General features: G+C 26.1%; 1 protein-coding gene across 1 annotated transcript; it reads right to left on the bottom strand.

Moving 5' to 3' along the window:
* Positions 1-800: 800 nt before the first annotated feature.
* On the bottom strand, positions 801-20,656 carry LOC107454864 (enolase-phosphatase E1). Its single transcript, XM_071181201.1, has 8 exons — positions 20,637-20,656; positions 17,621-17,729; positions 14,434-14,535; positions 12,200-12,307; positions 9,994-10,187; positions 6,863-6,995; positions 5,429-5,552; positions 801-982 (listed from the first exon to the last, which is right to left on the bottom strand). The coding sequence occupies exons 2-8, from the start codon at positions 17,717-17,719 to the stop codon at positions 822-824; spliced, it is 921 nt and encodes a 306-aa protein (XP_071037302.1). The 5' UTR covers positions 17,720-17,729; positions 20,637-20,656; the 3' UTR covers positions 801-821.
* Positions 20,657-23,866: the final 3,210 nt, after the last annotated feature.

The raw sequence follows: 23,866 nt of genomic DNA, 5'->3' as shown, positions 1-23,866 counted from the left end.
CAAGAGAGGATAAAAATTTAAATTTTAGTACAAAATCTTAAAAAAAAAAATAAAAAATATCAGAATTTTAAATAGAATATAGAAAAGAAGTTCAATAGTACATTAATGAAGGGAAAAAAGATAATAAAAAATTTATTTTTAGATGAGCACTACTACAAAAGGATTAAAGTTATGGTGTTTATTTAAAAATTAATTGCTACTTCTTTTAGAATTATTTTATAACTATGTGTTGCACTACTCACTAACTCATATTACAGAAAAACAATTATTTTAAGTCTATAATACTCCAAGTTAAATTAAGTCTTCCAATTTTTTTGCCTTCAATAATTCAGCTCTTTGGTAGAAATATTAAATTTTAAAATTAATTTTTCTATTATCAATTTTACTATAGAACACCCTTTCAAATAGATAGACTTTGAGTAATAATAATTTTTTCTCTCCACATAAGCAGGACCCATCTTATTGATCAGTTTAACATTTATTATATAATGCTAATTTGTACTAAGTTAGTATGATGACATAATTCTAATTTTTGTTTTGTTGAATACAACATTCCTGCTAAACAATTTGATTGCTAATAATTTTTTCTCCCCACATAAGCAGAATCCACCTTATTGATCAGTTTTACATTTAAAAAATTTGAATATAATGAAAATTTGTCCCACGTATGATGACATAACTCTAATTTTTATTTTATTTAATACAACATTACTTTGAGATAAAATACATTTTATTGAAAATAATAAAAGTTTAATTTAAAAAATAAATTTTTAGAAAAGAAATAATATAAAATCATGAAATTGCAGATAAAAAAAATACATTTATTTTTCTTCTTCTTCAGCATTATTTACAACTTCTAAAAACGAGTTTATAGTAGGATCAGTATTCTTTAATAAACACATTTCTTCAGTAAACATAGGACATTCTGGATTTCTAATGACTAATACAATTTGTAAGCCTGCCTCTTTAGCAGCAAAGAGTTCTGCAAAAATATATAGGTTGTTGTATATCAATTAAACAATAGTAAAGCACTTTTTAGATAAATTAATACAAAAAAAACATTTAAATTAATCTCTATTATAACATTAAAGTACAAAAAGATTGTACTATAGTTGAGTGATGCATTGCTAAACAATAATATTTTAAAATATACTCTCTGTTACATTGTGAATACCATGTCTTATAATAAATATCCAATCAATATTGCTCAAGTTAATATAATAATTATTGCTGCCATACAAAGGTATGACAATAATTACTGACTATATTTTTGTGAGTCTCATTAAATGTTTCCATATCATTCGATAAACCACCAATTTTTACCATTACTATATTGAGTCAATGTCATTGGCCAGTTAACCCTTCTTTACATAGTGTTAATTTGCTGCGAGGAGGCATAATAAATGCATTGGATATGTAAGTGTGTTGCTATATTTTCCTATTACTCACTGCCATTTTCTTAATAACATTAAAAAAGTTATTTATGAATATTTTTTTTAAAAATTTGGACAACAAAAAATAGTTTCCAATATAAAAATATTCTAAACTAACTAATTTGAAAAACATCCCAATAATACGCTGCAAAATATTGATATTTTCTAATAGCATAATATCACTTAGCACAAGACTATAATCATATTGTCAATAAGAAATGTGTTAAAATTATATAGTTTTCCAAATTTTTAGACCTTACAAGTTATTATGGACTTTTTTTACACAAAAATTATCTTAATATACATTTAGAATAAGATTATTTTTCGTTTATGGATAACATCAGTTTCGTTATAATTCAGTGTTTTTACTCATTTTTAGATATAATCAAAACTCAACAATATGAAAAAAAGACACTCCTGAAACAATCATCATAATAGCAACAAAAAAATTCTCTACCTTTTACATATATAGTGTGCCCTTGATGTAACAAAACATTTTTGCATATTAAAATTATGATTTCAATTTCTGAAGATTTTTACCTGTATTTTTAAACATTTATTTATAAACCATTCCTTAAATATTTTAAAATCATGATAGCTAAATTCTCCCTTCAAAGCACATGGTATTATGTTAGAGATGTAGCTAAGTAAGAATTTGACTTAAGTTCAGTCCTCCCCTGCCTCTCAAAATTTTATTTTTCAGGATCAAAAATATCACATACACACAGACATATATGTGAGACACAATAAAAAATGAAAAAATTACTAAGAAAAATTAAGAATTTATGATTTATTAAGTTTTATTAACTGTGCATAATCTGCAAGTACATAAAACCTGTAATATATATACATATATGTAGATATATGGGTGATTCTCACGAAACATGACAATTCGGATCAAAAAATTTCTTCAAATTTGAAGTCTTCAAAATAATCTAAAAATTCTTTTGTATACTTCTTTAGCTACATTTATTAATATCTTATAGACAGCAGTGTAGTTTATTGACATTTGCTCGAGAAAAAAATAAAATAGAAATTCACCAAATCTTGAATGCCAGGAAAATGACATATTACCTTAGAAGTTTAAAAAAACAGTAATTTTAAGTTAATAGTAAGTAACTCAACTTAAGCCTTTATGTTGGATGGACCATAAATTGCTCCAATTAATTCTTCTATGTATTAGATTTTGGAGCAAGGGACAGTGAATTTCATGTTTCGTGAGAATCACCCATATACATATGTAAGTGTATATGTGCGTATATGAAATAGATGGTCAAACACTTTCTACAAAAATATTTGTGTCCAAATATTCTTAGCCCCAAATATTGTGTACCCAGCTATGTGCCTGCACATAGAATTAAGCCTTTCTAACGCTAACAACCCAAGACCACATGGATGTGATTCCAATAAGGAATTCTCGTTTTACAATTCGTATTAGTACATACACTCTTTGTTGGAAATATTTTATGTGTTATGCAAATCAACTGAAAATCAAATGTTCTTTGAAAGTTATAATTCATATGGTGGCAACATCTCTAAATAAAATGTATTATATAAGCCTATTTGATGGACAGAGAAGGAGATCAGTGCAGCAGAAAGACGAACACAGTAGTATGTGACTGTGGGTTCGTTTAAGATTTTAAAAATAATTATGATGCTAATTTAAATCACTGTAAATGCTGATGTGCAAGAAAAACCCACACCTGTAATGTTTTTAATTAATGGCAAAGTATGCATTTTGCATTATACAATAAATGCTGTTTTTGATCTTCAAGCTTTGTCATGTTTTAGACTCTGCATAGAAAGAACTATAGCTGGACCTCTATTTAACGAAGTTGCTAAATTCCGAAAATGAGTTCGTTACATGGAAAATTCGTTAAATAGAAAATTACCTTTTGATATACTTACACATGAAACAGGTTTTAAATTCATAAACACTGGACATAATTAAATAGCAAATTGATTCACCTTTATCTTGTAAACTACTATCTACTATTTATTTTATAAATCTTAGCCAAAAACAAAATTTGCATGGAAAGCAAGAATAGAGCAAAACATTATCCAGTGTTACACTATCATGCTACATACATTTTAAACTAAAAAAAGCTAAATTTATGTATAAAATTATAGCTGTATTTATTTGTTGTATAAAATTAGTACTGCAAAGTGATTTTAAACATATATTACCACATGCATTCTCAAATTTAATTATTGCTGATAAAATCCGTTAATTTCGTCTGAGTTTCTTGTTTGAAATGCAAACAAAAAGGGAAAGGTATTTTAGTGCTTTCTCTAAAAGTTAAGGGGGCATTGAAAATCAATTCAAGGTCATTTCCTCTATAAAATGCGTTAACAAGTTTGAAATGTTCTGAAATATTTTGGAAAATAGGGAAAGTGGATCTCAAAGAAAATTTCGTTAAATAGAAAATTCACTTAGCTATTTGGAAATTATTTTACGAAGAAATTTCTAAAATGTTCTTGGTTCTTAGCAAATTGAAGTTCGTTAATTCGCAAATTGAAGTCCGTGAAGTTCAAATTTGCAAAATTGAAGTTCGTTAAATAGAAGTCTGACTGAAATTATATTCTTTAGCAGCTATAAAGTCAGACGGTGTGGTCCTGAGAAAGTGCTTCTTTCTCCTTCTGCCGGTCCCGAAACTATAGTAAGCAAGAGATTGCTTTGTTTTGAAAAAGTTGTATGAATAATCCATTCCCAAAAAATTTGATATTTAAGACATGGATGCACATATAAGATGTCACATCAATAAAATAGCAAAGAATTTGTTAATTTAAGAAATTTAAAAGAACCTTAGATTTACAATGAGTTAGCTACTCTGGATGATAATGTGCTAGATAAAAGATTAGAAAGAATTGGAAATAATAAGAGAGATTACAGAATAAGACAAAACAGAAGAACTTGAGCAAGACGTAAATTAAAATATAAATCTTTTTAAAATCTAGTTTAAATGATCATTTGAAAAATTTAAGAATTAAGAAACCAAAGTAAACAAAACACGAATAATTTCCTCTACTTTGAACAAATAAACATTAAAACCAAAAGAGTGACATAATGCATTTATTATCTACAAATCTTTATTTATAGTTATAAATTTGATTAAAAATTATAAGTTCTAATATCATTTAAAAAAGCATGAATATCATTAAAAATATAATTTTAAGAAATATCCATTGTTAAACAGAAGCTTATGATTAACTAAATTTTATGTAAAAGTAAAATTCTTCACTTTTCTTCAAAGGTAGAATGCAGTTTACTTTAAATATTATTCCCAAAATTTCCAAAACATCAGTACCTCTGCATGATACTTTTTAATATAATTGTATTAATTATTGGAATTTAATAAAAGGTTTAAAAAGAAAAGTCTAATCCAAAAAGCAAAACAATTTAACAAAAAAAATAGGCTCTTAAGATAGCATAAATGGCAATCAAAGCAAAGATAAATAGTAAAAATTAGCTATAAAACTATATAATTATCAACTTAAAATAACAGTAGTCTTTTTCAAAATAAAAAACACATTGATATTGATTTTGAAAGGATCTATTAAAGTATGACAATATAGATATATTTTTAAATACTGCATTTTGATTATTTAGAATATTTGATGCTTGAAATGCTTTAGACCTTGATATTTGCAAGACGGCCTAATTTTAAAATAAAGAATAATTACATTTAATGAGATTTTAAAATAATTACACCCCAATTAAACTGAATCTATACGCAATGAACTAAGAATAAAATTTTGTTAAGATTTTTCTTTTTAAAATAATAATTTAAAAATATAGAATACCCAAATTACAAAATTTTAATATATATTTCCAGTGTTTAGATAAAATTAATCAATAACTTTCAAATCTAGCATAAAGAAAAAAAAACTTTTTTTTATTGAGTACACACTTTTCTTATTGACAACACAATTATATGTACAAACTTAAACAGATTTAAAATTTATTGTTATTATTTACTTATTATTTTTTTTACCTTTGGGGCGATCAGAGAAAAAAACCACTTCATTTGGTGACTTCCCAATTGTTTGACAAATTTTTGAGTAACTTTCTGCATCAAGTTTTGATCCAACTTTGGTATCAAAGTTTCCAGCAATGTACTGAAAATAACACAATTACAGGAAATTATTAATTTTTAAATTAAATAAAATATAATAAAAACCTTCAATTAAATTATATGCATACATAAATTTTTTAATTAATATTTCTAAAGTAATCATTATAAAAAAAATCATGCATTTTTATTAGTTTACTAAAGTTTGCATAAATTTCATGCAAATACAAGCAGCTGAATTCCTGAGGATTCCTTTAAACACTTAATTGGGTATAAAAACTTAAGATTTTTAAGAAAATTACAGTAAAATAAAAAACTATAGTTAACACTCTTTTAGGCGTTAGAAATGCAACTACAATTCGAGAAATATGACTTTATTTATTTAACATAGAAATTACATTTAAAAACCAGTTCACTCTAAAACACTTTATTGTTAAAGAAAATAAATTTGAAAACTTTATCAAAATCCAGCTAAAACAAATAAAGGTTTTGAGGTATACATTGCAAAAATCTTTTGCAGTTTTTAAATAATATAAGAGAATAATTTAATTAAATTAAGATCAAGAAAATTTTCGCACAAAACTCAGACTTGATTTATGATAGATTATTTAGGTGATGGTGAGTAAATGAGCTTATCAAAAGGAAAGAAAGACAATCAAACAAATTTGATTTCTCATTCACATTGGATAATGATGATTTTTTCAATTTTAAAATGCTTTTCTTTACATAAGTATATAAAAGTAGAGATACTAATTAGTAATGAATCTTTAAATTTTCTTGAAAAAAATTTTGTTCAATAAGTATAGTACAAGATTGCATAAATACGGCACTAAATTCTCAAATAATTAATTTATTTAAAAACTTACAATGAAAATTGCCATAACAGGATTTAAAAGAAGTAATCTTTAACTAAATTTTAGAAAACAAATCAGTTGCAAAAACAAATAAAAATACTTTTGAAAATAAGTATGAACAATTATCTAAACTAAACTCAGTGGCACGACAGTCCATAGAGGGCCAAAGCCTACCGTGCCCTTCTCAGCTTTCTTGGCCTTGGGCTCTGGGGTGCAGGAGCGGATGTTCTGGTCACGTGGTCAGCCAAATGCGGAACCCCCAGTGTTTAGTTCCCAAGCATGCTTGGTACTCATTTATTGACCCACCGAAGGGATGAAAGGCTGAGTCAACCTTGCCCGGCCCAAAAATCGAATTCAGGACCTGCGGCACGGGAGCGCGAAAAGCTACCACTCAGCCACCAGGCGTCCAGCAATTATATACAAATATAAAAAATGCATCCAAATGTATATTTTATCAAAAATGTATATTTTTTTATTATAGAACTCTGTCAGACAAAATTACCTTCCTTAAATCTCCATAAACACTTCGTCCAAACAGCATGCACTGAGATTGAACACTTCCATTTGAATAAATGTAAATATCTTTCACTTGACTTTTCCAGATTTTGAAAGCATCAACTACGTCAGGATATAAACTGCAATAAAAAATTATGGTTAGATTCCTAAATAAGTTTGATAATTTTCAAAAATTTACAGGGTGTTTTCATGCAGTATTTATATCATAACAAATGCAAAACAAAGAAAAAATTCTTGAGTTTTATAATTTATTGCAGTATTATGCAAATGGTTATAAAGCTTATATATTAAAAAAATAAGAAAAAAATATCCCAGTGAAATAAAATAAAAAAATTTTAAAATTACAAAGTGCATTTCCGGCACATTGGAGATAAGCTAGTCTTTTATGATGAGAACCTTCTTATTCTAGAATAAATATTGCAATAACTTTCAATCGATAGTGGTCAGTATCAATATAAATCTTACAGAATAAACAATCTGTAATAAACTAGAAAACATAACTTCAACAATAATTTAAGGAAGCTTTCTCAAAGTGGGGAAAACTTCTGTTATTGCAATTTTAAGTGGTTTTATGTGAATTTTTTCCCACTTCTTTTTGCTTTATGTTACATTTGCTTTGCTGAACAAAAACTAAAGAAATTAGAAACTTGTAATTATGAAATTAGGTAGAAAAAAATACAGGGAGGGCAAAAGAGTAAAAAAAAATAAAGATTCGATAATTTGGAGAAATATTAACTGTTAAACTTGATAAAAAGAAAAAATGAAAACATGTGCGGTGAATCTGTAACCTTCTGAAATGCAACTACAATGTTAAAATTTGATATGCTAAAAAGTTATTTTTATTTTTGAACATAATGCAAACTTTGTTTCAAAATTCTAATCTGTTCAATAGTTAGTGGAAAATTAAGTGCTTTTTTGCAATTTTTTCCTTAAATATTAACTATTTAACCAATGTTATAGAAAATTTATCCTTTCCTCACTATGTCTTTATTTTTTTACTTTTTAAGTTCACGCTTGAGTAGGTGTCAATCAAAAGTAGCACAGAAAAATTAAGAGATAACATATTACCAGATATAAATCTCATCATTTGTGGTGGAATTTTTAATAAGAAAGAAAGAAAGTAAATTAAATCGTCAAGATGTAAATTTACTTCTCATTTATTTCTTCATATTGTGTCTCACAATCTACATTCCTTTTTATTTACAAGTACTAATGATTATTTCTCAAAATGAGATAATTGTCAATTTTGTTATGATTAAAAAAGTGTAATCATTGTATCATTTGAAAACAGAATTTTCTGTGTTTTTGGAAAAATATTAAAGAGTAAGTAAAAAACAAAAACAATGATGAATGAGATGCAATTATGGGGGTTGGTGAGAGGAGTGAGCAGGAGGTGAAGCCTCCTAGTAATAAAAAAAGTGCAAAAATAGGAACAGTTCATTTTCACCTAGGCAAAATAATAATGCATAATATATTATCTACAGTGTGAAAGTATATAAATGATATTTAAAAATTCAAATTACAAGTTTATATAATAAACAACATCTAGAATTTTTTCTTTCTATAATTGGAAATGGTGATAAAAGCCATAGATATACAAATACATCTTTGATTTGGATATAAAAATCAATATATACAAATCAAAGATATACAAATTAAACATAATCAATAAAATAACAGATAACTATAGTTTTATGCAATATATTATGCCCTTCTTGCTGAAAAATTGATACACTAGTACCTCAATTATCTGGGGTAATGCATTTATTTTTCTTGGCAAAGAAAAAAAAAAGAAGGGATGTTTTGTCCTTACTAAAATTGTTTAACTTAATTTAGAGTTGCAGTGCAGTTCTAGCAAATTGTAGTTGCAGTTTTATTTATGCAGTAAATGTTCAAATGACAAAATTAATTTGACAAATTTGCTGTTTACTTAAATTAAAATAAATACACAAATAACTACAATCAATAGTTAATGACATCATTAAATATCCATAAGCATTCGTAATCTCTGGATATAAAGTTTACATAAAAAATTAGTTTACATAAAAAATTAACTCTGTTCCAAACTAGATTTGTATAATTTATGTAAAAACTGAATTGTTATTTAATAAATTATTATTATTAAAATGAATAAAAAAAAAATTTTCTTAAAGTGTAACCGCTACATTAATTTAGCTTTTTAAATTATAATACTTAACTTTTTTAAAACACATTTGGTTTTTCTAAAAAGAGTAAAAAAAGGGGTAGATAAATTTTGGAGAGCCAAAAATAGTTCATAGCTACTCTCTTCTACACAAATTGTAGACATAAAATATTTAGTTAATACATTAATGAAAAAAGTAATTTCGAACCGAGATGGTTTTAATAAAAACTATACTTTCATCAATTTTGTTTACAGAGACTTAAATTTAACAGGTTTAATTTGCAGTAAAGATATACATTGAATAAAAAAATTTAAAATTTATTTATAGAATTGTTTAAAGACAACATGTAACTCATATTGAAAACAAAATAATTTTAATCTGAGTTAGTTGTACTAAGTTTCTATTAATTTGTTGTAAAAGTCACCCTATTAATTTGTTATGGTATTAGTCTTTTTTTTATAGTTGAACTGTTCTTTTAATCAATTTTTTTTCCAGAAATATCTTTTTAATTAGAAATAAAAGTGAAACTTTTTTTGCTACATTTTCTATTGCATTTATATTTTCTATAGAAAATTAAAATGATACATAAAGTGAAATGACAAAAAATGTGAACTGCTTCAGGAGATTTAATAAAATTGTCTCATCTGAGAAAAAAGAAAGAAAAAAGAATCTGATTCAAATTAATTTGAAATTAACCAGTTTTTCACTTAAATGGATGGCGTGGTAATTGGAAAATTGAACAGACTTAATATGGTGTATTGTGAAATTGTGCTTACAAATTTTAACATGAAAATTATACACAAATAATTTTTAAAAACCTTTTCTTTTTGGGGGGAAAAGGTGTTTGAAATTTAAATTTTTTTTTTTAAAAAAGAATATAATTTAAGCACAAAATTAGCACGCATCAGGATGATGATACCCAGATAATTTAGGATCTACTGCAACCACACAAAGTTAATTTTCTAATCCATACTGTCCAACTAATTCACCCTTGGTAAATCCATCCATCCAGACTAAACCTTGAAGTTCTTTAACAGCAGCTGACTTTTGATCACTTTGAATTTCATTCTTTAATTTATTAATAGTGTCTTCCTGAATTTTTGAAACATCTTTACATTTTACATCACTATTTTCATCATGGAGGGCAGTTTGTTTTTCTTCATTATTCTGACAAAAAATAAATAAATAAATAAAATGAAATAAAATTATAAATTGAAATATTGTAAATTATACAAGTAAAATGGGCACTTACAAAAAATTTATATTTAAAAATAAGTATATTATTGGCTACCTTTAAATTTTGCTACAATGAGCATAATTTTCATCTGCAATAAATTAATACGCTCAAAAAAACAACAACATAAAACTGTATATTCTTAGATAATAATCTAGCAGTTAAACTTTAGTCACTAAAATAAATTATTTAGTGGAAGAATAGTTGGAAAAATTCAAGATAATTAAGATTATGCTGGTCATGTATGTAGTATCCACTCAAACACACTATTCGGTTGTAAAAAATTAATATACTTTTAAAAAAACAACGATCTAAATCTAATTGGTAAATTTCAGTCATCAAAATGAATTATTTGTTGGAAGAAAAGTTGTTAAAACACATAATAACAATTATTTGGCCAGTCAAAGATTCAGTATCAACTCAAACGAGCTATTCTGAGGTAAAATAAATTCACTTAAAAAACGATATAATGGAATTTCATGGATAAAAAGCAAAATGATAAATTTTAATCACCGAAATGAATTATATAGTGGAAGAATAGGTGAAAAAACACCGAATAATTAGTATTTGGTCAGCTAAATACTCAGTATCCACTCAAACACACTATATACTGAAGCAATTTTCTCCCTATCTTACTAAAAAATAAAAACTTACACATAGTTGAATTGAAATGCTCTAATTTTCCAAATATCTTCTGTGTTAATCTAAAATATGTATAGCAGATCGAGTAAGAAAGAGTTATTTGTTATTAAGGTCTAATTAAAAAAAATTATCTCAATTATTATTTTTGATTATATAAGTCTTAAGTTCTGGTGGATGATGTGAAATGTATATTTTCATAATGATTTAGGAATCTAAAAAATATCCTGATTTCATTTCCGCCCAGGAAAATTTAACAGGTTCCGAAAGCTAATTTTTTAACCAGCAATAATTATATTTGTACCCAATCAGTGAGTGATAATTTTTTCAATATTTCAGTTGCGTATATGAACTTATTTACAAAAAATGCCAATGAAAAATAATAACATTTTTTGAACAAATATTTTTTCAGTAACAATGATGAAAAAAACATGAAATGGATATTCATTTATAAAAAATTTCTTAAGTATTTCACATCAAGCTTTTCAATTCAAAATAAAATGATTGAATTCAAGAATACAAAATTACGCTTCGCTTATAAATATTTTAAAAATTTCTAAAAAAAAATTTTTTTCAACCATAATTTATATTATTTTATTTATTTTCAGCATATGTATACACAAAGAATGAATTCGAAGCATTAAATGTTTTATTCTTCACATTAAATATTTTTTTAATAATTAGCAGTGGTTTTTCTTTGGTAAGTAGCTGCTAATGATTTTTTAAGTAGCTTAATGATTTTCATCGGGCCCTGGTTCATCGGGCTAAAAGAAGCTCAATTATTTATGGTTCCATAGCCGAAAAAAAAAAAATTTGGAACTGCTGCCCTAGTGAAGTAGAACCAGCAGGCTTCCTATGACTATGATGGTTGCCATGCCAATAATGTATATGCCTCTCTGAGTCATGTTTTAGATTAGAAACAAGTCTCTTACTGTTGTGCTGAATAAAGTGTGTGAATCAAGACAGTTAATTAAGAGATCCCTCAAATGACTATTTAACCATAGAAAATCCCATAACTTTGGAACAAATATTTGCAGCAGGCAGGGTTGGGTTTTTGCCGTCAAAAACTGGCTTTTGACATGACAGTGGTAAAAACCGTGTTTTTACCGGTAAAAACTGTCAAAAACCTACTGTTTTCTTAAATTTATGGCATATGGCGGACAATATATTATTTTCACATAATTGCCTTTATCAGAATGTTGTAAATGATTGCTATTGATTTTGCAACTATACATATATTCTTATAGAAGGATATACATTCATACAGTAATATTGTAATATACTTATTGAAAATAGTGATACTTACTTTTATCATTATAGCTTGATTTGCAAATGATTCAAAATTTTGCACTTCTTGATTGTTAGAAATAAACAAACAAGCATAAAAGCTTGGAACTATTAATAAATTCAAGAACTAAAAAGAAGAATTTAAAATTTGGCATTTCTTAAATATTAGAAATAAACTAAAATAAACTTTCAAAACTTGGTAAGTACTAACAAACTCTAAGTCAAGAATTACTGCTATTTTGTCAAGTTAAAAGCTTTTATTCAGTTGAAAAAGCGTATTAAGCAAAACTTAATTACAAACAAAATTACATGTTCAGTAGTCGGGGTCACTGTGCCGAAGCATACGATAGCAGGTGACTAATTTTGCGCATTTTTCATTGCCCAGTCGATTTCTGAGTTTAGTATGGATGAGTCCAAAATTCGAGAAGATTCTGTCAATGGAAGCCTGTCATTGAGGATAATGATAACAAAAGGTTATTGCAATGTTGCAAGGGAACTCTAAAAGGATTTCCCAGGATTTTTCATGTCTCATTTTTGTGTAAAATATTGAAAACAAAAATGATAAGAACAGTTTATTTTATGAGGCTTTCTCTTTATGTGTACATGTGTTTCTCAAAGCAAGATTTTATGAATGAAAGTAATCAATCTTGACATTCTTCAGTAATGTAATATGCCAAACAAAGTAATGCTTGGAAATGTTGAAAATTTTGTTTAGTATCCTAATATTTTACTTCAAATAGTATGTTTTGATATAAACATGTTGGGGAAATGCAAGAATCTGTTCTTAAATCAGGGTGGCCACTCAAATCAGATTTCAAATTTCCCTGATTTTTCCAGATAAAAATCTTAAAATTTCCAGGTTTTTGTTTCTTTTTTCTTATAAAGTGTACGATGTGTACAAGAAAAGTGTCTTTATTATAAAATATTTTATTCAAAATGTTTTTTTTTTAACATATCATCTTGAAAAAAAAAAATTAATTTGACAATTTGGCAAGATTTTTTTATTTATTTTTCAAATGTTTTCGTACAAAATTTTGAATCAAAAATCATATATTGACCAACAAAAGAGTAAAATGAAATATTAATATATAGTTGGTTCTTACAAAATTTTTTTTTTAATATATGTTATAAAAGGTTAAAATGAAATAGAAAAAATTAGCATTAATGCAACAATTGTAACAATTTATTGACAAACATTACTGCTAGCGATTGTAAAAAAAATGTGCGATTGGTTGGTTTGCTGAGAAAAAATAATTCACAGATTTCTTTGAATGGGAGTAGAAAAGTTTTCAGAAAAAGAGTGCAATATAAAATCTATTATTATTAAATTATAACCAAAGATTTTTGGAGAATTTTATAAAGTTAAAAATACAAAAACATTTCGTCAAAATAGAAAAAAAAAATTACCGCCAAAGTATCGGAACAAACTTGAGCCATAAATGGATTCAGCCCAAGGACAGAATTTAAAAACAGAAGCTAATATCCTATTCCCTTTTTCCATCTCCACCAGAATCTTTCCTAAATTGCACAGTCCCATAGCGGTCAAAGGTTTCTGCATTCGTTTAGCAACCGTGGGAGAATTTTATGTGGTATTCTAGTTTGACAGAGCTGTAATGGAGCAAATTTTGATGCAAGCAAAGTATCACTAAGTTGATGATATTTCAATGGTTTGGCGATACATTTCCGTTAAAAAAAGTGGGTATAATGGATGAAATAATTTAAATTAATTAATTAAATTAATTAATTAGCTTAAGAAAATTAGTAAATAATTTAAATTAGTGAAATTAAAAAAATTATCAAAGAAAGAATTTCCAGCTTTTCTTTAAAATTCCCTGATTTTCCAGGTTTTTATCCAAATTTCCCTGATATTTCCAGGTTTTTTCCAGTATAAAAAAAATTCCCTGATAATTCCAGGTTTTCAAGGTTTTCCAGGTGGGTGGCCACCTTGTAAATATCTTTTAACAACTTTTTTTCTAATTTTATAGCCCAAAATTAATTAATTTTAAATTATAAGCAGTTAAACTCAAATAAAAATACTGTTTTACCAAAACTATGGGTTTTTGACGTTCTTGACAGAGGGTTTTTTGACATGACGGTAAAAACCGTGGTAATAACCGGTAAAAACCGTCATGTGTCAAAAACTTGCCAATCCTGGCAGCAGGTATTATATTTTATGTAGCAGTTGGTAATGATTAAGCTATCATTGAATATCACAAAATTAATATTTTTTTAACACAATCAAATATAGCTTACCATAAATATTAATTCTTTCACAACTTTTTGAACTTCTACATCATTCCAATGGTTAACAATATAGTTTTGAATATTCTGAATTAGGTACTTATGTAAGTCTTTCTGAAAAAAAAAGTGTGTATATTATATATATATATATAGTAAAAAATTATTTTACAGCAACTAATAAGATACATTGTTCTCCTTAAGCATTTCTAGAAGGGAGTTTAACCCTTCCTGCACTTTGATCCCTATAAATGCTAATTCACTGTTTAAATAATAATTGCACACTGGTAAAATTATCTGTGTTAATATGTTGAATTATGATTATTATTAAAAATATTTACTTCGTTAAAATTATTCTCAACTCAATAAACTTTTATTAAGTATCTTTTTTTTCAGGGGGGAGGGACATAAATAAATTTTTAATTGTTTTAATTTTTAAAATTATGCTTTAAATAAATAATTATTTTTCTTAAATGGAACTTTTACTGTTCATTTTCTCATAATTTTCAGTTTAAATTATATAACAATCTTTTGAAGATGTTCAATTAAAAGTTTTTAGTAGTAGTTATTTAGTTAATTAGTTGGATAATGGGTGAGTTTTTGAAATATGCACATAAAATAATATAAGACGGTATTTTAAAAATTCTTGAAGGTTAAATTCAGTTATTACATAATATTACACATTTTGATAAATTTTTTTAATAAGTTGAAAGATTGCCCTTGTGCCCTTTCAAAACTTATAGTGTCTTTTCTGAGAGGCAGCAACCTCCACTTTTTACTTCTATGGATAACTCTTTAATATATATCTATATAGCACAATAAAGACAAAAAGACTAAAAAAGAAAAGAGAGAAAAACAAAGAAAAATATTATACATAAATATATGCATTATTTTTCTTAATTTTAATGATGCATATATATACTACCCTACAATAATTGAAAAAACACTTTCAGTTTTTGACATTTTTTAAAATTTCTCAAGAAATATTGTAACTTTATATTAAATATTGTAACTGTAAAAGTGCTTGTTCATGTGATTTTTCATACTTCGCAATAAGATTTAAAACTTTCAGAGGTTTAGAAGACCTACAATAAATTATGAAAGAAAATAAGTACTTTAGAAAAATCAAGCAAAAAAACTTGTAACTTGTATCAATAACTTTGTTATTTTCAATAACTGCATTAAGTTTCATAAACCTATAGTAAATATTTAAGAGAATATGGACATCTTTAATAAAAAATTAATTTTATCACCTTAAATTTTTTTGCTATAGCTTCATTAATATTTAAGGCAATTAAAAAAATGTTTGGGGAAGATTAAGATTAATTACAAAATTGTTGATTTAAAATTTTAACAAAATTTGTTAAAAACTGCACATGCACAGAAAAAATTTAAAAAAAAGTTTTCTCATAATATTGCAGGGAATCGTATTTGGCAACTAACAATAAAATCTCTATTTGAATATCCTAAAAGTTTTTTAAAAAATTCAAACAAATTTTTAAGTAGTTTCTGTATTTTTTAAAAGAAAGCTCAAAATGATAAGGGGTTGTGCACAGCTTTCATGTTGTACTATCAAACAAGATTTATTAAAAATGAGATCAGCATTGTGGGGGAGCACTTTCCCATAAAAGCATGTTTTCTTTCTCTATATCATCAAAGTTCAGTTTCCGGACAATTATTGTAAGATATTATCCTTTGTTATTAAATTTTGTCTTAAGATACAAAATAAAATTTTTAAAGAACCCCTGATCGCTTTGAGCTTTCAATCGAAAAGTACAAAAACCACTTACAACATTGCTTGAAACTTTTTAAATTAAGATTTTCAAATCAAATTTTTTTTATTAGTTACCAAATGCGATTCACTACAAATTCATGAATTTTTTTAAAAAAATTTTTCCGTTCATGTGCAGTATAAAAAAACTAGCTTAAATACTCTTAAATTGCGCAGTTTTTATCAGATTTTTTAAAAATTTTAAATCGACAAGTTTGTTATTAATTTTAAGTTGCTCCAAAAATTTTATACCTATAAATTTATAATGAAAAAACATAAGTTGAAAAAATTTATTTTTTATAAAAATATCTGTATTTCCATAAATACTTACTACAGGTTTATGAAACTTTGCAGATATTGTAAGATATTGTAATTCAATAATAATTCATAATTGTCCAATCAAATTGATTGGACAATTATTGTAAGATATTATCCTTTGTTATTAAATTTAGTCTTAAGATACAAAATAAAATTTTTAAAGAACCCCTGATCGCTTTGAGCTTTCAATCGAAAAGTACAAAAACCACTTACAACATTGCTTGAAACTTTTTAAATTAAGATTTTCAAATCAAATTTTTTTTATTAGTTACCAAATGCGATTCACTACAAATTCATGAATTTTTTTTAAAAAATTTTTCAGTTCATGTGCAGTATAAAAAAACTAGCTTAAATACTCTTAAATTGCGCAGTTTTTATCAGATTTTTTAAAAATTCTAAATCGACAAGTTTGTTATTAATTTTAAGTTGTTCCAAAAATTTTATACCTATAAATTTATAATGAAAAAACATAAGTTGAAAAAATTTATTTTTTATAAAAATATCTGTATTTCCATAAATACTTACTACAGGTTTATGAAACTTTGCAGATATTAAAAATAACAACTAAAGTACTTGATACCAGTGACAAGTTTATAGCTTCATTTTCTGCCATAGGGTGTTCAAAAATACTTGATTTCTTTCGTAATTTATAGTACGTCTCTCAGAGCTCTGAAAGTTTTAAATTTTATTGCTAAGTATGAAAAATCGCATGAACTAAACATCTCTCAAGTTACAAAATAATCCTTTAAGCATTTTTGTGAAATTAAAAAAAATTTCAATAACTGAAAGTGTCTCTTGCATTGTAGTAGGGTTATTAATTATCTCTGCTCTATAATACGAACACAAGAAAGAAAATTGTTGAGGACATTTAATTTTGGTAAAGATGTAACAAGGGATTTTTGGGGAGAAAGACTGGATATGAAATTCTCCTTCCCCAAACTTAACCAAAATACCAAACTAATATAAATATATAGCACAAACAAAACTTAATGAGGAATCAAGTGTTGGATATTAGTCAGTAAAAGAATGGACTTAGTTTCAGTTTAATTCTTTTATGCAACAAAAATCTTTCTAAAAGAACAAATGCTATAGTAAAATATAAACTTCTCTTACTCTGACAAAGTCAATTGAAGAGGTAGTACCCTCGATATCTAACAATATACAAGTTGCAGTATCCATAATATGCCTCATATCCTTTGATATATGACTCATTTTCAACCTCCTATATAAACATAAAGATGAGGTTTATAAAATTTTTACATTGATAAATGCTGATTTTAAATTCTAGAAATCAGGACGTTATTCCTTTTAAGACTTCATTTTTTTTTTTTTTACAATGCCGTTAACAAGGGGTGGCGGACATGTCTGATCAGAGAAATGAGGTTCTGGGGAAATTCAAATCTGGGGGCAATTTTCGGTCCAATTAAATAAAAACAATTAATATAAAATTCTTTATAGAAAAAAAAATGTGTTGGTTTATAAATTATAATAAAGAACTATTACTATTTCAATATACTTTGGTTTCTTTTTTATTCTAGAATTGTGTAAAATTAAGTTAATTTTTTTCTTGGCTGATGAATTTTTTTTAGCAAAATACAAACTTTACTTGGCCCATTCCATGATTTGCTATACCAAGGGGGTAAAATTTCAAACTAACAAATTGATAAAAATAATGGCTCACTCTAATGTAAAAAAAGTTGAATTTTTCAAATTTGCTAATGATTTGGATCAAAAAAATTTATTAATACACTAAAATTTACTATTTTATTACACTATTTGTTTTACGATTTCTAATATGATTTGAACAGTCACCATTTTTTTTACTTTAAGATGATAAATATATTAAAATGATTAAAACTGGAGTTAAAAAATAATGTTATGGAATGTTTCAAAGGTAAAACACATGGTCTATTTAATTAAAAAAAGTTTTTTAAATATGTTTACCAGTGGGAAAAGAAAAACACTTTTTGATAGTCACACACGTCACATTCACTTTCAGGGGTCTGTCCAGGCCGAATTTACTACCGTTTAGCGGTACCTTCACAAATTCAATTTTTAGGTAAAACGGTAGTTTCACAATGTCAACATTAGGAAAAACGGTAGTTTCACAAAATACTTATTCTTAAAATTTTATTTTTGTATCCCTGAAGAAACGATAAATCTATATTTTTTACCATGCTTTTGTATTGATTTTTTAATATAATTTTTAATTTTTCACAAATTATATAATTTTTAATTTTTCACAAATTAAATCTAAATTTTCACAAAATAGGTACCTTTCAGAAAAACTTAGACAGACCCCTGACTTTAAAAAGTTAATATAAAACATTAATGTGTGTGAGTATTAACTAAAAAACTTAGTTTAAAAAGTTTAAAGTTTTTTAGTTAAAAAACTTAGTTTCTGAAAACATTTTCAAAATTTATTGTAACTGTAGACACAAAAAGAAAATACTATACTTTTAGGGGAAATTTAAAAAAAAAAAAATTATTGTGGGAAAATATTAGGCTTAGAGAATTTTCTGCATGCCATGGTTCTCTTTTTCAGGATAGATTATGATGGTTTGCTTCTTTGAGAATATTTTTTTTAACCTATTATATATATTTTTTTATATAGGTATATCTATTTACTTTATCACAAAATTTTTGATGATAGGTTTCATTGCATCTTTGATAGCATCTGGGAATTAGAAACTGTTTCTCATTTCTAAATAATTTTATAATCAGCCCTAAAAGTAATGGGTCCTTTGTATTCCTTCCTTAAACCTGATTCGATATTAATAAATAAAAGTTTAATGAAAATGTATATAGTATTTATTTTCTATGCAAGAAGTCCTTTTTAATATATTTTGATCACGGCCGGATTATCCTAATTATAATTTAAACTGGTTTTTTTTTAAACACAAAATATTTTCACCTGAAATAATAATAAGAAATTATAATGATATTGTTTGACAATGTTTTAAAAACTTGAATTAAAAAAAGCATTTAAAAAACGCAAATCTTTTAGCACAGACATTTTCTATTAGCTTACAGTCAAATGTTTAAAAAAATAAAAATAAATAACAGTAATATTTTACGATTTGTTATTTGTTGTATGGAAAGAACATATTTCGTTTTTATTCTATTCTTATTTGCAAGGTTTAAAGAACACAAGGATGAAAGATAAGAATTTCACATGACACCAAATTTAAAATAAATTTAGTTTAAATAAGAAATGAGTTGATAAATATTTGTTTAAACAAGACAATTGTTAATAAAAAATACATTTAAGAGAATAATATTTTCTATTTTGTTGCATGGAAAGAAATTTTTTTTACTAAAGAGTTCATCAATAGAGAGCACCTCCATTGCTGTAAGAGTCTCCGTGGTCTTGACTCGGAGATCGCAAGATATTGGCTTTTGAGAGCTTTTGGGACGATGACTGCAGTCTCTCGTTATTCTTTATTTTTATTGTTCCTCTGTGTTATTGTTTGTATTCCCTGCCATTGGAAATAAAAAATTTTAAAAAAGTTCGTCAATAGTACTTTTGAACCCTTAGCTAAATAATCATTATATATTTTGACAGATGATATAAAGAGGCTTACTGGAGATTATGTTCAATTGGATTCTACAAAATAGTTTCTGGTTGTTGGCATTTACATTTTCATACAAATACTGTCAAAGAAAAAAATTATTATTTTATGAGTATGGAGAAAATGCATTGACAGTAAGTCAATGCCAAAACAAGTTTGTGAAATTTTGTGCTGGCAATTTTGATGTTGGAGATGCACCACATTACTGGAAATTCAGTTGAAGCTGATAAAGACACAATAAAAAAGGAATTAATTGATGCAAACTCAAGAGATTGCTGAGAGATTAAATTTATTGAATTTAATTGTTCATGATCATTTGACACTTCCAGAATTAGTTTGAAAACTTGATTTATGGGTTTCTCTGTTTTCATGGAAAGAAATGTATTTTTTCAGCTTTTATTTAAGTTTAAACATTTGATGAACTAAAGAAACGGTTTTAATGTATTAAAATGTGCCTTTCATAAATATTTACTATTTGTAAAGCAAAATGATAAATTGTTCTTTTGCATAAAAAAAAATTGCCGAAAATACATAATCAAAGATTTCCACTTGATTACCTTAAGTCAAAATAATTTTCTATTTAAAAGAAATAATAAAATCAATCTCCTACCTTATGCAAACTTAAGACTTTTAACGAAAAAAATATTAAATGAGGTATTTCAAGCATTTAAAATTCTTATCATCATAATTTAATCTTGATAAAAATGCTACACATGAGATAAAAAATTAGCGAGTTGATAAGAAAGAATTAGTTCTTTTTCAAATTTTGATATTTTAGTAAAGCGTTTCCGACTGCCTTTTTCTGCTATGTGTAGCCCTAATTTTAAGGGCAAATGTTTGAGTTCCGATCAAACGACATAGGATATGGGCTCCTAGATTTCAAGTTTTTGTTTTTCCTTGTTGGCATCAATACAATTGCTATCATTTTTTTTTTTTTTTAAATTTAAAATGAGGGCAAGAAAATTATAATAATTATTCCTATTCAGTCATTGATTGTTAAAATTCTCACATATAGCTTTTGCATTTTATTTTTTGATGAGAAATTAAACTTATGTTGTAGACGTGATAAAAGTATTCGAATAAAATAATGAATCGACTTGGTTGAGTTCTGCTGTTTTTATTAATGAAAAGATCAAACGAATGCACGGAATCAATATTTTTAAGCTTTTAGTGGAAACAAAATTTTCCCCAATTGCTGAAGTTGGGACAGAGCCATTTTATGAGTTTGAGTAATTTTAGAGAGAAAATAAAAAAGCTAATTTTGAATAATTTTTTAAAATCATTTTATTTTATGAATGAAAAACAAATACATTATTGCTAAAGCTTTAATACATTGTTTTGGAAGTTTAAGAAAGCATTAATTTTCGCTCCTTTTTGAGAAGTGAAGTCTGCAAGACATCATATTCAGAGATTTTTAACTTATTCTACTGGGGAAAATAACTCTTGAAATGTTCTTTTTCTTTTAAACTATACATTGAATCTCTTTGAGTATTATAATGAAATTTAGCCATTTTATTAATAATAATTATTTAGTTAAAAATAATTGGGATATTTCCAGACATGTAAGGGGACATGACTAACCAGAGAGAAGTTCCCATTTGACTGAATGAAATTCAGTGTTTGACCAAATCTTAAATATGATTAAAATGAATCGTAAATGCATGTGAATGTGCTTAGTACATACATGGAGAAAAAATCAAGAGTGACTTTAAGAAATTTCCAAAAATAAAGTATAATAGTCTTGTAATAATAGCAGAAAGTAATGTTCTCTCAAGAAAAATTCATACTTTTTTTTTCTTCACAGAAAGCTTTGTTATGTTATTATCAATTATACCTTAAAACTCTTCTAAATACAGACTGTCTAGGTTAAGGGGAGTTTTCTTGTTTAGTTGAGAACACGAGTAATGTAATTTTTGCAGTAATTAAATCAATTTAAAATTAAGACAATAGGTCTGATAGTTTAAATTTTAAACTGGTTTAAAATACTAAAGTACAACATTAGCTTTTAAATAATTATCTAGGCAAATGAAATATTATTTCCCATATATTTTTACAGCCAAATAGAATAAAACCAGGGTTGGCAGGTTTTTGACATGTGACAGTTTTTGACGGTTTAAACCGTCACGTCAAAAACCTATATTCATATGTGAAATTCAACTAATACATAAAATTTATATATTTTTTTATAAAGGATAGTGTTTCTAAATATGTTCTAGAAAAAATAAATTTAAAATTTTGAAGAAACACTTATATTTTGAATAGTAACCAAAATCTTGTACTTTTGAAAGCTCACATCTTTTGTAATATTATGTATTTCATTTTCATGTGTTATTGAAAATCTGCAGTGATATTATTAAGAAATTTATTTATAACCAAATTTAGTGTATTAGTATAGATTATACTAAAAATTAGACATTTTTAAAGATAAACATTAGCAGTTTTGTACATTAGACATCTTTTAAAGAAAAGTCTTTTTAATACAATGAATTCGCGATAACTCGAATCTGATAGGACTGACGAAAAACTTCGACATACCCAAGTAGCACTCAATATCAAATGATCTCGAAAAAACTTCGCTTACGACTTCGATCGATGTTGTTCCGAAACATCGATCTATGTAAAAACGTCAGATTTTTTTTACATTGTACGACATTGTGAAATTTGATATAGATCGATATCTCAATAACGCAGTAGAATGTCGAGTTTGAAAAAACCATATTCCACGGCATTTACGGATACAGTAGAACGTCGATGAATATTTTCATCATGTTATTCGTACAACAAATATTAATAAGCATTTAAAGATGCGGCAGAACACCGATCGATAATTTTGATACGTTATTCAAGAAAAATTTTTCACTGGGTATTGTAGGATATAGGTAAATTTGTGTTAATTATTTTATAAGGTTTTGCACTTCAGATTTTATTTCGCTAATTGTACTCCAATTTTTCAACAAAAAATAAGCTCTCAAAAATATTTTTAATCAGTTTCCAAATATTATATATATAATTAGGATTTGCTCAGTAATTAATTTAAAAATCAAGTGTAAAATAGGTGAATACTATATAAGTGTGAGCACTGTAGATGTAAATATAAAAAGCGAATATTAATGTAAGGCATGATAATTATTTTAAGCTCAACTATGATTTATAAATCAAAATCAAAGACTATTTGCTTGTTTTAAAATAACCACATTTTCCACGCATGTAAATTAGTTTTCTTATTTTTTAACATTAGCAATGCACATTTGATCTTCAGACAGGATTCAGTCACTGAAAATTAGTAATTTAATATATTGCACAACAGCACTAATAACTCAAAAGGTATTATAATTTTATGAGTTTAATAAAATTTACCCTTCTGATATGAACGTGTTTTTTAATATAGAAGGTGTGAATGCAGAGGAATAAAACAAAAAGTAGCTATGAATATTTTATTTGAATAAACATTAAAAATTTAGTAAAACAAATTGGCCCATTCTTGGGTCTCCAAGTCCAAAGAATTGATCACATCAATTATCTTAGGTTTTCGTCCTTCCCAATCAGTGGCTGTAGCAGACCTTCCAAAATTTTTCCGCAATCTCTTGGCCTCAAAACGTTTGAGAACTGTAGCTGGAAGTAAAACATTGTGTAATATTAATAACATTTAAAAAATAAAAACTGAAAGACTAACTAACAAAACACAGTTTATTAATGAGTATATAACGAAACTTAGAGAACTAAACTGAATGAAGAGCTTAGAGCATTGGTTCTCAACGGGGGCGATACCGCCCCCCTGGGGGCGTTG

Source organism: Parasteatoda tepidariorum, chromosome 5 (assembly GCF_043381705.1).
Source record: "Parasteatoda tepidariorum isolate YZ-2023 chromosome 5, CAS_Ptep_4.0, whole genome shotgun sequence".
In the NCBI taxonomy this organism is placed as follows: Eukaryota; Metazoa; Arthropoda; class Arachnida; order Araneae; family Theridiidae; genus Parasteatoda; species Parasteatoda tepidariorum.
This window is presented reverse-complemented; position numbering and strand designations above follow the sequence as displayed.